Source organism: Podospora bellae-mahoneyi, chromosome 5 (assembly GCF_035222275.1).
Source record: "Podospora bellae-mahoneyi strain CBS 112042 chromosome 5, whole genome shotgun sequence".
Classification (NCBI taxonomy): domain Eukaryota; kingdom Fungi; phylum Ascomycota; class Sordariomycetes; order Sordariales; family Podosporaceae; genus Podospora; species Podospora bellae-mahoneyi.
The window spans coordinates 2,219,492-2,241,903 of NC_085884.1; the positions used below are offsets into that span (position 1 = coordinate 2,219,492).

At 50.4% G+C, this 22,412-nt stretch overlaps 5 protein-coding genes and 1 non-coding gene across 6 annotated transcripts; 2 read left to right on the forward strand and 4 right to left on the reverse strand.

Annotated features, from left to right (window-relative positions):
- Window positions 1-366: 366 nt before the first annotated feature.
- QC761_0080370 lies at window positions 367-437 on the forward strand. The gene has a single exon. It is a non-coding gene; the product is annotated as a tRNA-Gly (tRNA).
- A 1,614-nt stretch (window positions 438-2,051) lies between these two features.
- QC761_506210 (uncharacterized protein) lies at window positions 2,052-4,415 on the forward strand (the record flags this gene model as incomplete). Its single annotated transcript, XM_062879840.1, has 1 exon — window positions 2,052-4,415. One exon carries the CDS (start codon window positions 2,052-2,054, stop codon window positions 4,413-4,415), a length of 2,364 nt encoding a protein of 787 aa, XP_062731015.1.
- Window positions 4,416-6,238: 1,823 nt separating this feature from the next.
- QC761_506220 (uncharacterized protein) lies at window positions 6,239-7,177 on the reverse strand (the record flags this gene model as incomplete). Its single annotated transcript, XM_062879841.1, has 1 exon — window positions 6,239-7,177. The coding sequence occupies one exon, from the start codon at window positions 7,175-7,177 to the stop codon at window positions 6,239-6,241; it is 939 nt and encodes a 312-aa protein (XP_062731016.1).
- Window positions 7,178-7,930: 753 nt separating this feature from the next.
- QC761_506230 (uncharacterized protein) lies at window positions 7,931-13,084 on the reverse strand (the record flags this gene model as incomplete). Its single annotated transcript, XM_062879842.1, has 2 exons — window positions 10,081-13,084; window positions 7,931-10,029 (listed from the first exon to the last, which is right to left on the reverse strand). Exons 1-2 carry the CDS (start codon window positions 12,653-12,655, stop codon window positions 7,931-7,933), a joined length of 4,674 nt encoding a protein of 1,557 aa, XP_062731017.1. The 5' UTR covers window positions 12,656-13,084.
- A 624-nt stretch (window positions 13,085-13,708) lies between these two features.
- QC761_506240 (uncharacterized protein) lies at window positions 13,709-15,722 on the reverse strand. The gene is made up of 2 exons (XM_062879843.1): window positions 15,390-15,722; window positions 13,709-15,331 (listed from the first exon to the last, which is right to left on the reverse strand). The coding sequence occupies exons 1-2, from the start codon at window positions 15,472-15,474 to the stop codon at window positions 13,908-13,910; spliced, it is 1,509 nt and encodes a 502-aa protein (XP_062731018.1). The 5' UTR covers window positions 15,475-15,722; the 3' UTR covers window positions 13,709-13,907.
- Window positions 15,723-19,403: 3,681 nt separating this feature from the next.
- On the reverse strand, window positions 19,404-21,131 carry QC761_506250 (uncharacterized protein). Its single transcript, XM_062879844.1, has 4 exons — window positions 20,799-21,131; window positions 20,649-20,697; window positions 20,040-20,580; window positions 19,404-19,973 (listed from the first exon to the last, which is right to left on the reverse strand). The coding sequence occupies exon 4, from the start codon at window positions 19,971-19,973 to the stop codon at window positions 19,533-19,535; it is 441 nt and encodes a 146-aa protein (XP_062731019.1). The 5' UTR covers window positions 20,040-20,580; window positions 20,649-20,697; window positions 20,799-21,131; the 3' UTR covers window positions 19,404-19,532.
- Window positions 21,132-22,412: the final 1,281 nt, after the last annotated feature.

Sequence of the window (22,412 nt, forward strand, 5' to 3'; positions counted from 1 at the left end):
TTGACTGGCGTTGATGTAGACAAGACTGGCAAATTCTGAGCTTCTTATTTTTGGTCAAAACCATGGTATTATGGATGTCCAAAAGGAGAATCTTGAAGGGAAAAAAAAGACAGAGCATTTTAGGAGCTTCAAGGATATGTTAAAGTCAATTCATGTTTGCTTGCTAAATAAAGTCTTCTTGTCTCCTGATGAGCCAGAGAAAAAGGCTAGTAGGCTATCCAGAACGTCGTATCGACTTGGATGCTATTTTGACTGGGTGTAGAATTCCTCCATTAATGTTTTGGAAAAGGAGATAGACGGGAAACAGGTCGGCATTCTTTTTTTAGCAAAAAGTCAAAATAGTAAGTAATGGCAACAGCCAAAAGATGCATCAGCCGTGAATCGAACACGGGGCCCATCGATGGCAACGATGGATTTTACCACTAAACCACTGATGCTGAGAGATATCCTTGAAGGAATTGTGGAGGTGCCAGACAGAAAATCTGCTTTTGTCACGGAACTCCGTGCTTCCGTCGATGCAGAAAAAGCGTAGCTGTGGGTGAAGATTTTCAGCTCCACAGCGAAGTGGAGTGGTGATACTTTCTTGGTGGGTTGCCCTGGCTAGACCTGCAGCAACAGCGACCCAGTGACCGTTGGGCCGGGTCTGAGTGGAATGGAGGCACCTTGATGGCCGCTTGGACATGCTATTGTTTCCTTGCAGATTGCGAAAGTCGCTGTTATCAGCTTGCATCAAACATCGAGAATGGGGGAAGGCAAAGTCGGTCCTCGGCAAGCTCTAGTGTACCCCAGAAAACATGATTTTGTGCGACTGGTTGGAATTTCGGGATTGCCGGAAGTTTTGTGTATCTTTGACGGGTATCATGCTGATGACGTCGAGTCTTGTGAGATTTCGTGGGCCACGACAACGTGGTTCGCAGCGTGGCCGTTGGGTTGGGGCAGGGCGTACACGGGCAGGTGCCAACGCATCACCGCTGCTCGATCCCCCAGCCTCGGGATTTTGAGTAGCTTCAATTCGACGAGATTGGCTCCCAGGCAACGGTCTTGATAGCACAATTTTGTTTGTGAGAATCTGCCAGGAAAATCAGGCAGGGCAGTGTGCAAGACGATAAGGATGCGCGCGTACCTTCCTCAGGAGCAGCTTCCAGCTTTGAGTCACTGCCGACGTCAGTGGCAAGAAACTGGCGACGGCTGGGGAACAACTGTTTGGCGGGTACTCTGTCGTTTCAGGATGCAAATTGAGGTGGTTGGGAGAGCACTAGAAGTGAATAAAGACGGTAGGCACGATTTTATCCTATATACCCTTTTCTCATCTAGATTTATATCTTTAGGAAAAAAAGGAGGGCAGTTCCATGTGCCAGGGTGGTGCGGCTCTGCAGTCCTGCGCTTCTGATTGGCCAATAGTAGGTTGACAACACTTGGGCATTGGCGGGGAAGGGTTCCACTTTCAACCCGAGTCATCGCCTCCCGTCCGTCTTCAACCCAAATAACATAACACCATCCATTGCCTCTGGCATCGCTGCCACCCACCTCTCAGGGGCATCACAACAATAAGGTCCCGCGCCTGCGTAATTTGCTATTCTTCTGCCACTTTCCACCGCACACAATGGTGCCCTCTTTTTCTTGCTATTGACCGGCCCCCACGACAATTTCTGCCTTCCTCTCTCGCTGACCTCTTGCGCCCTAAACCCAATCTCCCCAACTACTTCTTGACAAACCCAACTCCCTCCCACTTCCTTTTCCTCCTCACCCCGACGCAAGCAGACCGCACACAATACCGCCTCTTGCTTCCTGGCAGTGCCATATTTATCCCTCCTGCCCTCTCCTCTCCTCTCCTCACGCACTCTTCCCGTCCTTCAATCAATCACGCTCAATACTGTTTACCACCACTTTGTTTTCTTCGCCTAACAAAGTATATCCTCGCCTTTCCTGGCCCACGTTTCGAGATACTAATCGTTATAGGAAGTCGAAGCCTACGCCGTTTCGACCGATCGACAACAATCAATCCCATTCGCGTTGTCATCTCACAAACCACAAGGTCAGAGTCCAACGAGATGGCTTCATCCGCCGACATGGCGTCGACCTCCTACTTTGGTCGGCCCGTAGCCAAGCACCGGCTTACCACCGACTTCGACCTGCTTGTCAAGTGGTCCCGGGTCCTTGGAGCACGCCCGGAGAATCCCTCCTGCATCCTGTCGCAGCTTTCCAAGGAAGACCAAGCTGCCCTGTTCTCTCCATCATTCGAGCAGTTCCGCATCGTCGACGACGCGTCGGAGGGTCCCAAGATTGAGATCGTCCAGAACAAGCTGTACGAGCGACTTGGAGTCGCGCCTATGGATCCCGACCTGGCCGCCATGATGGTCTCTGACAACTACAAGCGTTCCGAGAAGTCTTTGTACGATGTCGACTGCCACCTGCGTGACGCCGAGGAGGAGTCTGGTGTTCTCTACGACTTTTGCCTCCAGAAAGCCAAAAACGCGGGCTGGACTGACTACGAAGCTCACCAGTACGCCAAGATGTACCGGTCCAGGCATTTCGTTCACATTGTGCGCCGCCGGCAACAGGAGATCAGAGATGAGAAGCGCAAGCTCACCATTCCCGGCTATACCCCGATTGAGCGGGATTTGATCCCTGTGATTGAAGACCCTCTTGAAGCTGCCTCAACCGCTGGGCTGCGGTCGTACTTTGCTGGCCTTCCCGAGGCCACCTCGACCCTGTCATCTGTCCATCTTGCAGAGAATGGCCCTCCCGCCTCAGCGTATGCCGGCCCGACTCACGACCTTCAACAAACACCAATTTCTGCGCCTACCAGCAATGAGGGATACATGCAGGCCGCCCGTCACGAGTACCATCCATCATTTTCTCCTCACGTCACCACATCAGTTGTCGATCAGTTGCGACTTGAAGACATTCAGCTGTACCAGACGCCGTCGCCCGTTGGCGAGCACTCTCAGGCGAATGCCACCCCTTTCACCCCATCACCCGCTCCCATGACCACGAAGGCCTCCTACTCTGGTTATGTCTCGGGCGCCAGCGACACCTCCATGGAGGCTCAAGCATCTGACAACTCAGGCCAGTTCTCTGACGCATCTTCTGCAGTTACAGAGATGCCTGTGTATGCTGCAGATGACGACGATTATGATGACGCCGACGGCGGCGCCTTGTTGCCCAGAGACCTTGCTGAGTCGCTTGGAATCCCCTCTCAGATCCCTTACTCCTCACATGTCACTCAACAACCTGTCTTTCAGACAATGCCCACAGTTCCGCAGGGAGGCCTCTTGGGTGCCGGTCTGAGCGGATACTGGCTTCCCGTGTACGCCGCTTCCGATGTCGCTGAGGACGGAAACCAAAACTCCTCTGCGTTTCAGTTCCCCCCTCTGAACGCTCCTGTTGCCAATACCGAGTGCAACAGCCCCGACCTTGTGCTCACCACCACTACTCAGTTTGGTGATACCCAGTTGACGACTTTTCAGACTCCTGCCAAGGGCCCGCGGAATTCCTTGTCTGAGAATGTCAAGGTGACCCAGTACCCTGAGTCTCGACAGCAGCTGTGGAACGGAATGACATGTTACGATGTCCCCTCATCTGCCCTGGGCTTTTTGAAAAAGCATCAGATTTTTCCGACGTACTGGACCACCAAGCTGGGCAAGGAGCGCTTTCTGCGCCACAAGTTCAGCGATTTGAAGCACGCAGATGCCAACGTCATGCGTGACAAAACCTTGGGAAAGGTTGCTCGCAATCCTGTCTACATTGTCGTCGACTTGTCCAACATCATTATTGGCTTCTACGACAAGATGAAGGAGAAGCGTGGCATTCCCCTTGGCAGGCGCGTTATTGCCCCTGCCTTCAGCTTCAATAACTTCGACACGCTGCTTGCCCGCGATCGGAGTGTCGGGAAGCGTATTCTTGCCGGATCACTTGGAAGCGCCACCAAGTCTTTGCCAAGCCATGTCAAGCAAGCTGGCGCCATAGGCTATGATGTTAACCTTTTGCATCGTGTGTCCAAGCCAGTTTCGCCGCGTAAGATGCGAGCGGATCTTCAGTCGGACACTTCCAACGATGACGACGACCTCTTTACCGGCCCCATGAAGCTGGGCGAGCAAGGTGTCGACGAGGTTCTCCATCTCAAGCTTCTTCAGCTTGATTTTGATCACAAGCCTGGCACCATTTGCCTGGGCACTGGCGATGCTGCGTCTGCCGAGTACTCTGACGGTTTTTTGAAGAACATTGAGCGTCTCCTTGAGCGCGGCTGGCGTGTCGAGTTGTACGGATGGGCTCATAACATTTCCTTTGCCTGGCGTGACGAGTTTGAGACCAAGTGGGCTGATTTCTTCAAGATCATTGAGCTGGACGAGTTCTGTGAGGAGCTTTTTGACATGACCGTTGAGTCCATCCCGGACTTCATACCGGCCTTTTAACCTCCCCACGAGAATCTTGTCAGCTCGACTGACTGAATGGTCTTACCGACCGGCATCGATTCCACGATCTTCAGCCTATTTTTTTGGCCTCTGTTCGCATCTCCCGGCGTTCTGTACAACATCATTTCTTCGGCTCTCTTTTCTGCTAGATCTATTGTCCATGACTCGATCTGGTGGTCTTCTCTGCGGCCCTCTGCTATGTTGCGAATTTCCACTCAGCGACACTTTTGATTTCGCAGCCTTTGGTCTCCAGACTGCTAGCCCATGAGTACGGAACACCACAACAGCAGCAATGGCTACCGCAACAACACAACCGCAGGCCAAACCATCATTTTGAGAACATCCTCTCGCGCACATTCACACTTTTCGACTCGTCATGAGTGCGACGATAACACGATAACAACAAAAAAAATCAAAACGACTGATGACTATATGATCTGGTTTCACGATGGAATGATGGATTTCGACGAGAATAGGGTTTGCCTTCCAGACCAAGGCTTGCTTTCTGTTTCTGTCGACAACCTCCCACATCGAGTTCACCCTGCCTCAGCACAGGGCCGGATATACGACACTTTGACCAGAATTGAGTCTTCTCAAACGGTACAATTCTGCGGCGCTGCCTAAACTTCCCGGTTTTCATTTTCTTTTGGGGGGGGAGGTATTTTGACGGCGCAACACGATAAACACCAAGAATAATGGTTGGGCATGGGTCATATGGGAAACATGGGAGTTTTCGTGGCATTTCATAAAGATACCCCGGCATCTTCTTTTTCGGAAAGGATTCACCGCATTTCCACCTGGGCGCAGTTTTCTCTTCTTGGTGGTCTTCTGTTTCTTTCCATTGTTTCACGGATGGATGGCGCACCTGTTTTTCTTTCTCCTCTTGGCAGGCACCCCTGGGTTGCGGACGATAGATGGATCCCCTCGTACACAGTCTTGATGATACCGGATTTTCACGATTGAAGGATTTCCACGAGGTGGTGAAGGAGGACATCGGAAACCACTTTTTTTGAGGGCCCAAGGTCACACAGAGCGATGGAAGGCATTCTGGGCATTTTCACGGCATGAAGCGTACTCGGAATTACACATGCGGTATGCGACACACGATAACGGGTTTTATGGAGTTTTTATGGGCTTTTTATGGGTTTTTATGGGTTCACGGATATCACAAGGAGGAAATGGTTATTATGAAGAAGGATTTCTCCGATAGTGTTTTTTATTGGCTGGCCCCTTGAGGTTATCGTCTTGTTATCCTTCGGATGATCTGATGGTAGCATTTGTTTCCCAAAATGGATAGGAGAATTCTTCGGTTTTATTTTTATTTTTCTTTCTTGTTCTTTGTGTTATGGCACTATGGTTATGGCGCTTGGTCAATGGTCAGCATGAGGAAGATTCATGACAGCGAGGTGGTTTGTTTGCTTTTTGAAGCACAGCGTATTGTATATGGATTATGAGCATGGCACTGGCTTGACATGGCGTTGCGAGCATACACTTGGGATTGGGGGTGAAGAATAGCGTCGTGCTTCGTGAGGGTGGTGCTTGAGTGGTGAAGTAGTAGATATGGGATATCAATATACATCATAGTTGGGGGACTTTTTGGTAGTCTTAATGGCCGTGATGGAGGTGATGATATGGTGAAGCTGTTCTTTGGGTCTGGCCCGTGAGCTGATATGTATGTGCCCTGTGATGTGGTATATACTTACCATTCCTCTGCTGTCAATTCTTGACTTTCCAACATACATATCGTACTGGGTACCTCCATCTCAACATACAGGAGCCTGAAACCCCTCCCATCACGACAACAACAACACCCCTTCTTCTAATTACCCAGCAAAGCCCTCCTGTAAAACCCCCACCTTTTCGTCCCTCCCCGTCAACCTAGCCATAGCCCCCTCATAAACGGCAAACTGCACGGCATTGACCACAAACGCCCTCAGACTGCAGACTCCTAGCCCCCGAAAGAAGGGTTTTATCCCTTCTCTCGCGTAGATTTCCCTCCCCGTCTGCCACGCCCCTTTGCCTTTTCCTCCACTCCCCAACAAACCTTGTTGTTCCCCCGCCGTGTCCCGAGTTTGCATCCTGGTCTTGACGACATCCAAAGGGAAAATACTCGCCCAGGTCAACACCCCCGCCACCCCACCACAGAGGAGCGCCCTCCCTGTTGTTTCCTCTGGTGTGGTGCCGAAGAAGGAGTTGTACCATCCGGAGGAGAGCTCGTACCCCCAGAAATAAAACCCGTATCCTATGCTATCTCTCAGAACGGTCACCCCCCCGGCTTGGTAGAGACCTTTTACGCCATTCTGCCGTAGGATTTGGGTTGTTACATTCCAGGAGGAGGTCGAGGAGGTTTGCGAACGGACTTTGATGATCTCGGTTGGGCAAGACACCAAAAAGGTGGCGAGGCCGGAGATGCAGCCTGCTAGGAAGGTGGTTGTGAGGTTTGATCCTTTTCCTACTTGCTGGCCGGGGTGGGAGGGGGAAGGAAAAAAAGAGTTGAGGTAGGACTCTGAGCGGTTATACGACACAAAAAGCAGGGCGTTCAAGGCACCGTAGGTGAGGATGGGGGCTGCTGTGCCGAGGAGGAGGTTGCGGGGGGTGGTTAGGATTCTTGGGTTGGTGGTGGTTGTGGTGGTGGAAGGGGAAGAGGAAGAGGAAGAGGACGAGGAACTGGCTTGGAGTTGGACTTTGAGGACGTCGAGGGGGTTGCCGATTATGATGGAGGCTGCGCCCGAGAGGTAGCCGGCCCAGAAGTCGGCTGACATTGTTGTTGGGGTAAAAAAAAAAAGAAATATGCTTCTCCTTTGGTCGGGAGTTACAATCTTGTGAGAGTGAGTGTGTTGTCTGGTTTATGAGCTGGTATGGCTTATTGTCCTTGAGATGTGGTTGGTGATGGTGGTGGTGGTGGTGATGGTGAGGGGGAGATTTGAGAGACTTGGTAAACCTGATATCCCAATCTATGGATCCTGGCAAGTCACCTGAAGAACTGTAAACTGTAAAAAGCAGTAAAATGTTATCTCCTTGAATAGACGCCTCAAACCGAGCCTCTTTGTTTATCCCGCCATGATGATGACCGCGGGGTTAGTTACATTCGGGTTAGCGGGGCGCAATGGACCCTGCCAAGGCTCACCTTCCCGCCTCTGCCGGCATGTGAAGATGACCACATGACGGAGGTTTGTACGTATCACCACATGACAGTCTGATAAACCATAAATAATATTCCTCCTGAACTCAGCAATGCTCCCGAATAAAAATGGGTATAAAACCGCCTTCTCAACCGTACTCAACCACGGTTTAGTACCTTCGCAAGAAAATGATTACAAGTACACATATCGTGATAAACTGAAACCCTTTAACCTTTCAACCTTTCCACCCGAAAAATAAATAAATGAAATCCGCTTATGCCATGGCCGACGCACCAACAATGCTTGCTCTCATCAGAGTCAAAACAGAATATTCCGCTAACGTATACCCTCATCCCCACCTCTCCCTCTATTCTTTCCCCGTCTTCCCCAACATTACACAACCACCTCAACCCCCTCCTCCTTCTTCTTCTCTTCCTCCCCATCCCCGTCCAAATCAACCTCCTCCCCCCTCGCCGCCCGCTTCGCAATATCCCTCTCCTTGTAGATCTCCCCCCTCCTCACCGTCGCCATCTCCAAATTCTCGGCATACGTCCTAAACTTGACAATCTCATGCAGCAAATACTCGCTCTTCCTCTCCCAATTCGCCATGGCCCTCACCGCGTTCGTGCTCCTCGGCGTGAACGCAAGTAGCATCGGGCTCCTAAGCGCGTTGTGGCTCTGCAGTTCCGCCTCGATACTCTTGATGTACCCCTGCAGATACCCCAGCTGGTCCTTCTCGGACAGGTTGCTGGGGCGGGTGGACTGCTGCGGCGGTGTCCAGTCGGCAATGTGGATGCGATCACCAGGCAGCTTGGCCGAGTGACGCATAGGAAGGGAGCCGACCAGGCCGGCGTGGTTGCCGAGGACGCCCGAGGAGCCCGAGCCAGGGCGGTTGAGAGAGCCGCCAAAGTCAAAGGACGAAGAGCGGATGGAGCGGCCGGATTGCATGGAGGAGCGGGTGAGGGTGGGTACTATCCCTGTGCCGGTGTTGGCAGCGGCCGCGCTGCCGGAGCGGGAGTGGCCTCGGGCGCTGCTGCCGGATGTTGGGGGGCGGTTGGGGAGGTTGGTTGTGCTTTCGTTAATGGCGGCTACGAGCGCATTGTTGATAACCGCGTCGCTCCAGCCGTACTCGATGTTGGAGATACCACCAATCAGTGGTACTGTGCTGAGTCGGGCGCTCCAGTAGTTGGCCGTGCTGACGAACTCGGCGCTGATCTCGGGTGTGCCGACGTGGAAGAAGTGAACGGCGCCGGTGGGCAGGTTCAGGATCCAGACGTGCCTGCGGGAATGGCTGTACCCCCCAGGAGGGAAAGCAGTGGCGAGAGTATGCCTGAGCGAGAAAGTACCCAGGTTGGTAGCATGGTCTTGCCAGTTGCCCCCACCCACCACGGCACCCTTGGGAAGAGTCCCGCCAGGACCCCGTCTGTTCTTCTGTCTCATCGACTTGTTCGGCGAAAAGGAGAAGAGGCTCAGCTGCCCCTTTTGGATGACCGCAAACACTTCGGTCCAATTGTGGTTCTTGGGCTTCTTATTGTTCCCATCCTTGAAGTGTTTGTGGCTCACAATTCCTTCCTTGATCCATGGAGGACCGGCAAGCTCAAGAGACTCATCATCCAACAACTCATCAGGATGAACCTCCCCGTCGTCGTCGGCATTATCCTCCCGGATAATCGCCTGGCTCAGAGCGCTGGCGAATCCAATCGACTGCTGGTAGTCGCCACGGGGATACGCCGAGCCGAACGAGTCCATTGACATGGAGGTGTGGGTCCTACCCAGCGACACCTTACTCCAGGTCGCTGAGGAATCGGTAGGGCTCCAGACAGACGTTCCATCGTCAAAGCTAGTCCTACTAGACGAGAAGCCGTTGCCAAAGCCTCGTGGTCTTGATCTGCTCTTGGAGTTCCACCTCGAGTTGGGCTTCATTGTGTCCTGAATGCGGCCCCGGGTGGAAGCAACACCCTCTGATGGCGCTTTGCTAAGCACACTGGGTGACCGCTTGAGCATGCTCATGACGGACAAGCTGTTTGGGGTCTGGACGATAGGGCTCGAGACATCGGCGCCGAACAACGGCAAACGGTCATCGCGGATCGAAGAATATGTCTCCTTCAAGACAATTTCCACTTGTTGCTCCCATGCCTTCAGCGGCCCGTCAAATGGCGCCTTGACAAGAGGGCCACATCCGTCAGCCGAATCCGCAAACGTCCCAAGCGCCGAACCGGGACGTGGTGGTGGCTTGAACGAGGCCCGGAAGCTACTATATCTCGGGTTTTGGTCCTCCGACGTGCGACCTTCCGCCTCCCACTGGGGCCCCTTGCCCGGCAGGATGCTCGCACGCTTGTTGAACGCCTCAGGCGCCGACTCTTGAAGGGCCTGTCTGATGGTGGTCATGGTGTTCTTGACGAACTGGGGCTTGCTCATTCTGTGCTCAATATCAGCAATATGAAGATCCGTGTTGAGAAGAATGATTGAGTAGCAAATAGTGTGAATAACATCTGTGACAGTGTCAGCTAGACCCTTGGGAGAAACAGAGACACAAAACTTACCTGGTATTTTGAAACCATGATTTGGGTTGCAGTCGCACCACCTCTTGGTAAAGGCTACCAAGATCCTGTCCACTTGCTGTGTTTCAGCCCTCAGCAGCAGGCGGTTGCACACCAAGCGCAAGCCGCTCACAATGCTCTGGTTCTCAAAGTCGAAGAGATCCATGTAAGCACGTAGCACTCTCTGGCGAACAGGGCCTTCTTCACCCATGTAAGCCGCCGCCCGATCCTTTTGGATGAACTCCTCACTGCCGTCATAAATCTTCTGTGCCTTTTGACGGTCATCTTCCGTGGGATCTCCCACCACAAACTCGTTCGGTTCATCAATGGTCTTGGCTGAGTGAGGAATGGATTCACCCTTGGGACTCGGCTCGGCGCTTTCGATCTTGAAGCTGGGCACACTTGGCTTTTCAAGTGGCAGGCCGAGCGTGTTGGAACTGTCACGGTGAGTGGGCGGGTTGTCGGTATTGTGTCGGATCGAAAGTCTCAAGTCTTTCCTGGCCATGTTAAGGTTTGGAACGCTCTTGGACTTGGATACCGTTGGTGACGGTGACCGGTTCCTGTCATCTTCCGCCCCAGGCTTGAGGTTCCTGGTTTCAGACTGAGGAGCCTTGCGATACCGTACCGGGCTGTCCTCGTCATCACTGTCTTCGCGTAGAAAAGACTTGGGCGGCGAGGCCAGAGGCGTAGCAGGGGGCCGGTTTGGTGTGGTGGCAGTGTTGTTGGGATCACTGGGTTCGGGGTCGACTTTGCGTATAACAGCTTTTGGACTCGGGTCATAGTCCGGTGAAAAGCCGCGGTTCCTACCGCGGTTCTCCTCTTCCGGTGGCGCGGGATTCTTGGCCTGAACAGGAGATTCTGGTGCCTCGATCGAAGGCATTGGCTCGTCCACAGGGGTCTGGGCAGCGGTCGACGTAGGGCTGCCAGCAAGGAACGGGTCCATGGCCCGCCGTAAGCTGGTGATCGGGCTGGGCTCTGCCTTTCCTATCCCTGGGAACACCTGTAGCTGATCCATAGGGAGCTTGACCGCCGGGACATTGTGCACCACCGGTGCCACTGGCACGATGGGTACCGGTGGTGGCTCCGCATCTGTGATGGACTGTTTCCGTCGCCGAAAGAACGACGACGTCTTTTTCTGTAGCGTATGCGTGGTGGAATGATGTGATTCGCGTGACGGTGGTGCGGATGATTTCGGCTGCAGTCCGAGCGAGGAGGCGGCCGGTGTTACTGGTGGCGTAGAGATGCTCGGTGTCAATGCTGTCTTGGTAGATCCAAACATCCTCCTGAAGAAACCTTGCTTTTCTTTTGGCTGCATAGTGGCCTGTGGCGGGACAAGACCCGCCTCTTTTGATTTTTCGTAACCAATGTGTGGAGCAGGAGCTGAGTCGATGTCCAAAGCAGGGACAGGCGGTGCATCGCGCACCGTGGTGTACATTGGGTCTGGCTTTCTGGTGATGGTGGCGCTCTTGGACGAGCGGATGCTTCGTCGACGTTCGACACTCGACCCTCTGGATTGGGCCTTTGGCTCGGTAGTCTTGGGTTCGGGTGGCGGCATGACGGGCAGCGACGGCACTGTGGTTAGTCTACGCGGGCCGGCTGGGACCGTTGGCATCGGCGCGGCGTCATACTCATCGTTGTTCTTGTTGAAAAAAGTGTTGGAAAACTCAATGTGCCAGGGGCCTGGTGCTGGCCGTGGTGCTGCTGCTTCTGCCGCCCCATCAAAGCTCGATGATCTCCCAAAGCCCCTGGCCCATCGCTGGCTGCCCAGAACCTGCGCGTAACCCTGATCGATGCTGTTTGCGCTGCTGCTCTTGCTCCCCTTGCCGTCTCTGGAATGGATTGCCCCGGGTGTCCCCGTCTCGCGCATGCTGTTGATCCGGCCGAGGTTGGACTGGAAGCCTGAGCTGCTGTTGCTGCGGCGGCCGCGCGATGACATCCTGCTGGCGTCGTCTGCCCCTTCGAGGTCAGAGCTGTACGAGTAGCCGTGGCCGGTGCGGCCGGTCCTCGAGTTGAAGGTCATTGTTCGGCTGTTGTCGTCTCCAAACGAGGAAAAGAGGGGATCGTCGTACCCTGGCCTCGACCCGCCAAATGACGTGGTACCACCAACACCTCCTCCAATCTGGCCCATGGACATTTGGTCGAGCGACAGGAGCATGTTGGCCACGAGCGAGTCCCGTGTTACCTGGCGGGCCGGCAGCGAGAGGTCGTGGGAGTCGCGGGGGTCGGGCTGCTTCTTGGAGCGAGACGATGATGGCAGTTCGGGCTGGTTATGTTGCTGGTCCTGGTTCGGCAGTGTCATCTCGTAGGGGATGTCGACGGGCGTGAGACTCTCAAGAAAGGTCTCAATGTCGGCCGTGTCTCTACCCGTGCCTTTGGGCAACCTAAGCACCTGGCCCCCAGCAGATGAGGCGCTCTCGACTTGGGAAGGTGTGGGTGTTTCGCGGGCAGGCGGTGTCTGTGGGGGGTCTCGCTGTCTTTTGATTCTCGGGGGGGACGGCGACGTGTCGATAGTCAGTTCGGGCTTCCGTCTGCCGCCTTCTCGGCGAGCCGTGTCGGTTGGATCGTAATCTTGGTACATGTTGTACGGAGTACCTGTCGAGGAGAAACAGGCGGGTGACACAAAGACGCCCCTTTGACGCCATCCACGGCCAAGCCAATCAACAAGCACTCGACAAGCAGCGCGCACGAATTAGAGATGTTCAGAAGCGCGTAAAGAGTGTGCGTCGGTGTGTCCCGTTTAGGGGAACTGTGCCGTGTGTGCCACTCGGGCTGCTCTTGAGATTGTAATTGTTTTGCTTTGCCAGGATTAAATTAGGTAGCGGCCATTCGGCAGACGGACGGCTGCGTAAATCAGTGGAGAGATTGCGACGTCGTCTCTTGTTACTTTCATTCTTCGGCTGCTTCCGTTGCACCGTCATCCTTTGAACAGCGACAAGGGCAGCGACAGCGGCATCCCGAAAATGTCCTCGACTGATGAATTGTTTGAAAAAGAGCTCGTCCAACCACAATCCAAAGCGCGTCTTTCTCCTACGTCGCGCTGCATCCAGTCCATGCAACCTGACAACGTTGGAGCCCCAAGCTTCCTACTTCTCCTTCTGCGCTAGCCTCGCGGCCATAGCGCTGTCAAGTGCCCCTTTTTTTTTTTTTTTTTTCCTGCAGTGTCTCCCTCAACTCCAATACCGTTTCACCGATTGACAGCTCTGTCATGCAAGTATCTTTTTCAAGAATAAACAACATGCACATGAACGACATGCACGCTGCAGGAAAAAAACAAACAAATAAAATAGATATATTCCTATGGCCAGCCCGCCATGCTCGTCTGGGGCACGAGTGCGACTTCCAGGGTACCCCACACCGCCTAGTAACATCTCCACATGACATCGTGGCAGGCTTGACACGATCTGAAGGCCCACCGCCTATTCTGGCCTGCCGCGGCTTGCCGGGGAGAGAAATAAACCGCGCACTCCCTTGTTTCACAATCCGAGCCACGTGGAGGCCGTCGAACCACCATTTCCGATAAACAGCGGCCCCACTTGGCTCGGCAAGCCGGTGGCCCCACTCTGCCTCATCGGCTCCGTGTCTCGGCTCCGGTGGCCTTCTCCGTTACAGCAGGTGGAGGAGTCGAAATAAGGAGAACTGTATTGTATTGATGATTCCCATGAGCACTGGAATCTACGGATATCTCAACTCTATCAACATCAAGCCGTCGTCACATCCTCCGATTCCCCCGCACTGACTGAGCAGAACTGCCATCACCCGTTTCATCCTGCAACCCCCCTATCAGTGCAGAGGATGGTGTGGCCCGAAGTCGCCACCGTTCATCACCACCATCAGATATCTCCCTTGTACCACTTTGTCCACCCCCGAAACTGGATACGGCAGAGCCCGTTCCGCATCTGCTCCGTCCTCATCGGCTTCACTCTCAGGTTGGCAACCTTGTCCATACAGCTCAAGGGATCCTCCAGAAAATCCATCGCAACCTTGAACGCCCCGGGTCGATTGGAAGACGGGTCAAACGTCAAGGCTTTGTTGACGAGCTGGTCGTCTCGGTTGTAACCAGTGCCTTGGTGCATGCCGATGACATGTCCTCCCTGATCCATCACTGGACTTCCGCTGCTACATGAAGCAACCGCCACGTTGTGATCCATCAACCGCTGGTTCTCCTCCATGTCACAAACAACCTGCGTAGACCCCTCCCGGACTTCGTCATTCTCGTGACCCGACCGGTCAGGAAGAAGCCCCCGCACAGTAACAGTAATTTTCTCCCCTCGATAAGGCGGGTGCCTATGCTTGAGAGGTCCCTCGCCGTCCACCTCACGATCAAGCCTGATAACCCCCATATCGAACGACTTGTCCCCCACCATGAAGAAAGCCCAGTGAACACCGCAGTGCGTGCCCCTATACCTCTCCCAGCCGGGTACATCAATCTCCACCGCCTGAGCAAAACCCTCCTTGTGGTTATACACCGCCGCTCCTACCGTCATAACAGTCTTTTGATCAACCAACCACCCCGTGAAGCGATGGTATCTCCTCTCCCCATTCTTGTCGGGAAACAAAGTGTGAACCCGCACAATTTCATCATTCCTCCTCCCCTCGCTCATCCCAGCGGCAACCTCCCTTTTTAACCTCCTCCCTTTTTCTTCTGCTTCACACCGTCCCAATGATGGCTCAGTATCAGTGAGCCCCCAGCAGAGAACATCAGGCGCGAAACCGACCTCCCCTCTTGCGATTTCGATCGTCCCTTCACCGACAGTGAGTAACTCCTCGATGATAGCTTGTAGAATGTCAATCTCCTTCCAGAGCTTGAGATACCTCGCTTTGAAGTCGCCTTCTTGAAGGTCGTTCTTGAACTCGATCATGACTCGCAGTTTCTCATCCTGGGCGTTGAACACCTCTACTGGTTGGGCGCGGAGCGAGTTTTTTACTGCGTCGGGGAAGCTGTTGCAAGGGGGGGGAGGGGACCAGGTGATTTCGTGGGTGGTGGTGGTGGAGCCATTGATGAGGGAGATGGAGGCTGTGATGAGGGTGGACAGCTGGTCGAAGCGCTTTTCGATTTGGATGACCTGGAGTTCGAGTTCGGCTGTGTGGTGGGGGTGGGATTTGGTGCAGAGGGTGGTGAGGGAGGGGATGTTGTCTTCGCTTTCGGAGGGAATGGGGAAGGAGGCGAGGAGGTAGGAGAGGAGGAGGGTGTATCGACGGAAAAGGGTCGATGTGGCACGGTGGGTTGGGGTCGTGGTGAGGATTTGGCGGAAGTCTTTAACTTGAAGGTTAGCGAAGGGGTGAGGAACAGAGGTGAAGGGAACGAGACAGACCATATTCAGTGTTGGGTGGTGTGCTGGGTGGGAGTTGAAGGGACACGCCCTCGAGAATTGGGGCGAGTTCGGCGATTTGGGTCATTTTGCTGCCGGAGGTTGTTTTTCGACTCAGGATGTCTGCTCAAAGGGATTAATGGTCTCTTTGAAGCGAGGTTCATGGCAGTCTAAATATTTTCAAGACTGCTGGCTTAGAGCTCAAGGCCACCTGCACTGCCTGGAGAGCCAAGATATCACCAGTCAGCATGCGTGCATACAATGCAGCATAGCCACCAGCCAGCCATCTTTAGACTGTCGGTGTACCAACACTGGCATCATTAGGCATGGGAAGCCGGCGTTCTCGAATCTCTCTGGAGATAAATATCGCAAAATTGCGCAAGGATGTTCATGATAGGCATTTTGAGAATCCGGGCACTGGAGATATCATTCGCATTTCCAATCTAGATCCTTCTCGCATTTAACCCTTCGCTTTTCCGAATGCCTCGTGGCTGTGTGGCTATTGGGAAACACGTGCTTGTCTCTCCAGAGACACAGAGATTATCGCCAGTTCACAATCAAACGAAAATGCCTCTCCCTGCTCTAGATAGCGGTGGAGGCATAGGAGCGGCTCCTTCTCGCCAAAAGGACTATCAAAACTTGTTATGCTATCGATGTAAACGTTAACCCCAAGTGTTGATAGGGGAAACCACCCTACTACAGTACCTGCGGAGAAAAAACAGCTTGTAGGCCAAAAGAGAGACAACTGTGCCTCCAATGCCTGCATCTTTGTGTCTCTTTATGAGTAGCAAAATGAACCGTGCTTTGGACTTCAAGTCGAACCCGCAGCATGGTATGGGGTGATATCAGTAACGTGCATGATAAGCGAGCGACGCAGATAAGCGAGCGACGCACTCTCCACCACCTTACTATAACTATCCTCAATTGCTAGACCACAACATTAAAAACCAACTACAATTACGTCAGAAACAGCTGAATCAGACCCTTCTGCAGCCTCCTGGCAAGTGCGGGCATTATGGCCAGGCTTACCGCACACACCACAGCACTGAACCTTCGTACGAGCCTCCCTACATTACCGCCATCCGGCTATATTTCTTCCACTACCTCCTTACCCACGGTCTTCTAGTCCAGTAAATCCTATATATTTTGCACAGTGAGTAATCCTCCGAGCCGTATATCTATTTTTTAGCTTTCTGGCGTTTATTTAATGCTTTATTAGCTTTACGGAGCGAAACGTTTTTTAATTAAAGGAAGGTTACTTAATATATTATAATTATTGTATTTTTAATAAACTAATTTATAATAATTAATATTAAAGTTTAAAAATTATTTTAATAATTAATATTATAAATTTTTAATAAATATTAATTATAAATTAATTTCTTAAAGGTTTTATAATATTAAAAATAATTAAGGTAATACCGTATCCGGCTTTAAAAATAAAAATATTAATATATAAAACTTTATATTTAATTTAAAAAATATTTTTATAAACCGTATAATATAAAGCTAATACTTATAAAATTACTTTGTATATTTTTTTCGATTATAAAAGTAAAAAGGATTTTACGGAAAATATAAAAGAATTTAAATTTATTTATATAATTAATATATATATATATATATTAAATCTTTAATTTAACGGCCGTACATTTACTTTAATAATTTAAAGTAATTAATATTAAGTAATTAAAGAAAGTAAAAGAAATATAGAAATATATAAAGCGTAATAATATTATTTTATTAATAATAACGTTTAAATCTAATTAAATAATAACTTTTATAATTATTAAAGATTAATAACCGGTATTTACTTTTCGTACAGAGCGTTATATAATAATCGAAATATTAAATTTAATTTAAATTTACCGGATTAATAATTTAATTATTATTAATAATTATAATATATTAATTAATAAAATAATATTATATAGTTAAAATAATAAAAAGTAAAATAATTTAATAAAAAATATTAACTTTCTTAATTATTATTATTTATTACGGTTATTAAACTAAATTAATCTTACTTTATTAAAGCCGTCCGAAATTATAATTATTATATTTATAAAAATAATATTTATTATAAATTTAATTTCGTTAAAGTTATAAATATTATTATTTGTAATATTTTATTTAACTTTAATATTCCGTATAAATATAAATTACTTAATAATAATCTTTAAATGCTTATACTTAGCTTTTTAATAATTATATTTATATATAAAACGCGTACGGAGCTATAATTAACGTTTAACGAAGTGATAGGTTTAGCGTTTATTAATAAAAAGCACGTCGTATACGTATAATAATTAATTAATTATATTTTTTATATTATATAATTTAAATAGGAATATACGTATAGATAGCTTAAGGACGTATTAAACTATTATCGTTTCCTTTAGATCCGTTAAATTACGTAAGTTAGTTAGAATATTATATTGCATTAGTCGGCCATTACGCCTATGGCGGAGGGTTACTTTTAGGACGTTATATAACTTAGCTGCAGTACGGATATTAAGATCCTCCTTATTTAAATAGCTTCGAGGGTAAGAAGAAGTCTAGCTTCTTTTGAAGGGCCGTCCATGGTTGTTGGTGGTGAATTGTAGTAAAAGATATTGAAGAGACGTATTGTGGTGGAGAGTGCGTCGCTCGCTTATCTGCGTCGCTCGCTTATCATGCACGTTAGTAGAGTTTGTAGGCCCAATGATGATGGTTTCTCATCACCGGGAGGCTTGATGGGAGGTGTGCGAGGATGACCAAGTCTGCGTATCTCATTGGAAGGACCCAAAAGCTTTCGCAGTATGAGATTCCCATCTGAAGATGAAATAGATCCCTTTATGCCGGTATTCACCTAGTCTAGGTTTCTACTCTAGCCATACGTAGGTACCTAGTTAATCCTCTTGACACATATGAAAATACTGATTGTGAAACCTTTCCAAACAAGCGTGACATGTTTCCTAGATGGGACCAATAGTCCTAATACTTGAAGAGGTCATGATAGCAAAACCGAAATACCGTCTGAATGATCTTGCTGGATATTTGGTCACCGGTCAGTACCATGTTGCCACGGTGAAGAGAACATGACTATCTCCTGGTTTTGACCAGCTGCCAAAGGCTTGAGCCTCTACGCAAGTTCAAGGGCTGTAAGACCTCGTTCCTCCTACATGAAAAATGCAAGTCACCTTGTCCATTACACCTACTACCAGTCTTTGCAGGCCGCTAGTTTACTGCCACCACTAGGTATTCACAACACGAGCACCCCAGCTTCTAAAGTCATATGAACACCAAGACAAGCTTCCCTGCTCGCCTATCTATCATCCTCAAAAGATTGGCAGCTCAACTCTGCTAATCATGAAGTCCACAAAGACGTGGCCCAGGGCTCGAGAACGGCCAGACCCACAAAGATGAACCACGAATCCAAGACCAACAACGTCGACATACTACTTCAGACCTCCTACCAGTCGGCACGTCGAAGCAGAGGTACGACGCATGAACTCGCCAGCACCAGCCAACACCGACGCCCCCTGCAACTGCGATATAGGAAGGGCGATAGACGATCTCAAAGCGGTAAATATCCAGGCTTTTCAGGACTATCAGGACCTAACCGAGACACGCAAGGTGTAGGGGAAGGGCACTATGATGCAGTCCATGAAGTCAGGAGACATGGATCTGGTGAATATCATGCTCACAATTCACGGGTATTTCGATCTTACCTCTGGATTGTTGATAGAGTGGATCAGGGGAGGACTGGGAGATCCACGCAAACTTGATCTGTCAGACAAGGAGGATCTCTGCAAGCGAGAGGAAGATCTCAAGAAGGACAAAGAAAAGTACGGAAAAATAGTTGGGTGCGGAAGGTCTTGAACCACGATAACAGAAGGGAGCCAGGAAGGTGATTTGGGATACGCAGGTTCGAGTTGATATTGGCATGTAGGTAGGATAGCAAGAAAATAAACTGGGCAGGCCTATTTTTCATGACAACCTCAAACAAAGACGCAGCGGGTCAGAGAAGCATGCATGAAAGCACAAGTCATTCGTCATTCAATAACAAAGCTACACCTCAAGACCTCACTATCACCCTCAACCTGGCCTTGACTTTCACCCCCTGCCAAGTTGGCACCCAGGACCATCCACCACATGTCCACCCTAACCAATAACAACATTAACCTTGAGGTCATTCCCGCTCGTCACCGTGTAATTAAACGAATACTTCCTCCCATCCCTCGTGACCTCATACGAAGACAGCGTCTTCCACCTCGCATCAACACGCTCCTTCTTCTGAGTGCCACCCCATTCAGTCTCGTAGTACTCCGGCGTGATGACAACACCAGTCTGGCTGGCAGGGTCCAGCTTAGTGACGATGTCGCCCCACGGCTTGTAGTTGTGCACGCCAAGGGTGACGATGAAGTTCTCGCCCGTGTCGGCCACGAAGCGGAGCGAGCCCGAGGTGCCGCTGGCGCCGATGGTGAGGACTTGGGCGCCTTTGACCTCGTCCCAGGTGCCGTTGCGGAAGACGGTGCTTTCGGCGAGGTGGAAGAAGGCGTTGGTTTTGGTCTGGTAGACCTGGACTTTGATGGTGTAGGACATCCTGGTGAAAGTTGGTCAGTCAGGGGAAGTATGGCAAGAGCCGGAGGAAAAGGGGAAAGAACTGACCTTGCTGGTTGAAAGTCGTGTTTCAAGGCTTGGAAATGTGCTGAGTTCGAATGGCTGTGACCTCGAGTTGTCTGATGATTCTCAACTTCATGTTTTCCGAGCCGACAACGTCGTACTTATAAACCAGGGAGATGGCCTGTGCTTCGATCTCCCCAGGTTCTGAATTTCATGATCTATTCCAGTTCAACCCAATAGATACCCTCCCTCAAGGCTCACTCTCCATTGACTCAAATCTTGCAGATACCCCGCTCCTGGGCCTCTGCGTCTTGGGAACTTGGCTGGCTGATCTCTCATCGGGACTTGCCGTGTAACAGCATCGAGGTATGGCTACTTCTGAGGTCTTAGACGGACGGCGGTACGACGGTCAACATGTACGATTTGGCCAGTCAAAAACCGGCCCTGAGTATGACGGAATTTCTCATGATTCGAGCGTGCGTAAAAGGCGGCCGAAGAAACAGACCAGTTTCAGGGAAGCTAGGTCTTTTCCCAGGTTGGTTCATCGGTTAGCCGCAAAGTGCAGAACGCAACTACGGAGAAGGCTCTGTTGTGGTTTGTTAATCTAGGCAGTCATTAGTCTTTTGGTATTGATTACCCGCCGTGGGCATCGACCTTGCTTGAGCTATACTTCTGTTTTCCATGACGGTTCTCCGGTAGAAAACTGGGGTTGAATGATACATGTATGAGAGGAGCCCAAATCAGACGCATGCAGTCGAGCCAAGAGGCGCGCCTCATGTTCTGAGCTATCATCTGTCTTCCTACCTAACTCCGAACATGCACTTCTGGGCTGTTGTGCCAACAAGACAGTATCGTTTGGTGGCGTCGAGTTTGAAGCTGAACCGTTCTAGAAGAGAAGATAATCTGAGTAGAAACGCAATGTCGATCAAACAAATGCAGTGTAGTGGGTCGATATGCTGTGATTTGTCGACAGAGCGGGGAAGTATTGAAAAGGCTTAAACGGCAGGATTGGAATAGGGCTTGGGAAAGACGGGCCGGTCATGAAAATGCTGGCCAGATTGGCATTATTACATTACAAAAGGTTAGTGATAGGTATTTGTAGACTTGACCTGTTGAAGCGGAAGTTAATACGACACGAGTGGAATTAGGTGATTTATGGCTGAGGTTCATACGTTTCGGAGGTTGAAGAGGTTCAGTTCAACCATATTTAACATAATGTGGCCTAAAGTTCGTGATAGCTGTGTCTTAACATTACGATGTAAGACGGCCCGATCCCTTGTGTAGCCTCAGTCGATCCAATAATTTCATCCTTTTACCTAATACTTACCAGGTATCGAACCACCTGCATCCTGCTGTGTCCCTGTGCCAATACATTGCATGGTGTATATGCTTTAATGATACCCGGTATGCTTGTTGGATTTTGGAGACGAGTTACAAAAGCCGTAAAAGCACTGGAATATTAACTTGCAAGGCGGGAGAGCTCATTGAATTTGTTGTCCTTTAAACGTAGAAGAGCCGTGATATCTGAGGTGGTGATAAACTGTGGCTTAATGATGATCGAGTTCAAGGTTGACCTACGAGGGCTGTTTGTCGGTACCTAGGTGAGCGTAATGACAAAGAAGCGGTGCTTAGCCGTTGTTCAGAAAACCCCGCCATCAACCAGAGTCAGGTGTTAAGTAAGGCAATGTGTACCTAACTCCTCAGAGCCCAAGGGTTGCTTTGAATCTTGCGTCCACCACGCAAATATCATGAAATCCTAGCGTTTTCCTCTTGGGTGGTGCACTTCCCGCAATGTCCGGTCTCGCTGGAATGTTGGATAAGAACTTTTGCCGCATGTTGTTGCTCGAACCCATCCTTCCGCAGCCTCCGGCTGGCTGACTGGCATCCACTTCGATTTGTCGTAGCGGCCTTGGCTGCAACTATTTATATCATGCTCTCAAAACGGCAAAAAGATGCCGCTTGGGCATGTTGCTTGTTCTCCCAATCAGACAGAGTCCATCAAATATTCTCGAAAGCCCGAGTTCGTCATGCTGATAAACCCGAATAGCTTCGCCGGGAAAAGCATGACGTGGACCGAACCCCCCAGGATAAAAGATGGTCGGGCGATGAACATAGAGGCTCTTTCCGACCAGCTCGAGTCTGTTCGCTCGAATATTCAACAGTACGCCGCCACGGTGTTCGAAACGTTCCCGAATCCAGACTCCAAACGAGAACGCCATCAACTCGAGCGAATGCCAATGAATAATGAACTCTAGAACCGCGTTACAACAACATTCATCCACCTAGTTGCCGTCCAAGAAGCGGCCATCGGGTTAGGGCCCACAGTTGAGCGGGCACAGAAGACAGAGAGGAGGGCTGTTTGCCAACCCATGATCAACCTTCGACAGTACTTCGATGAACCTTGTGTGAGACTAGCGA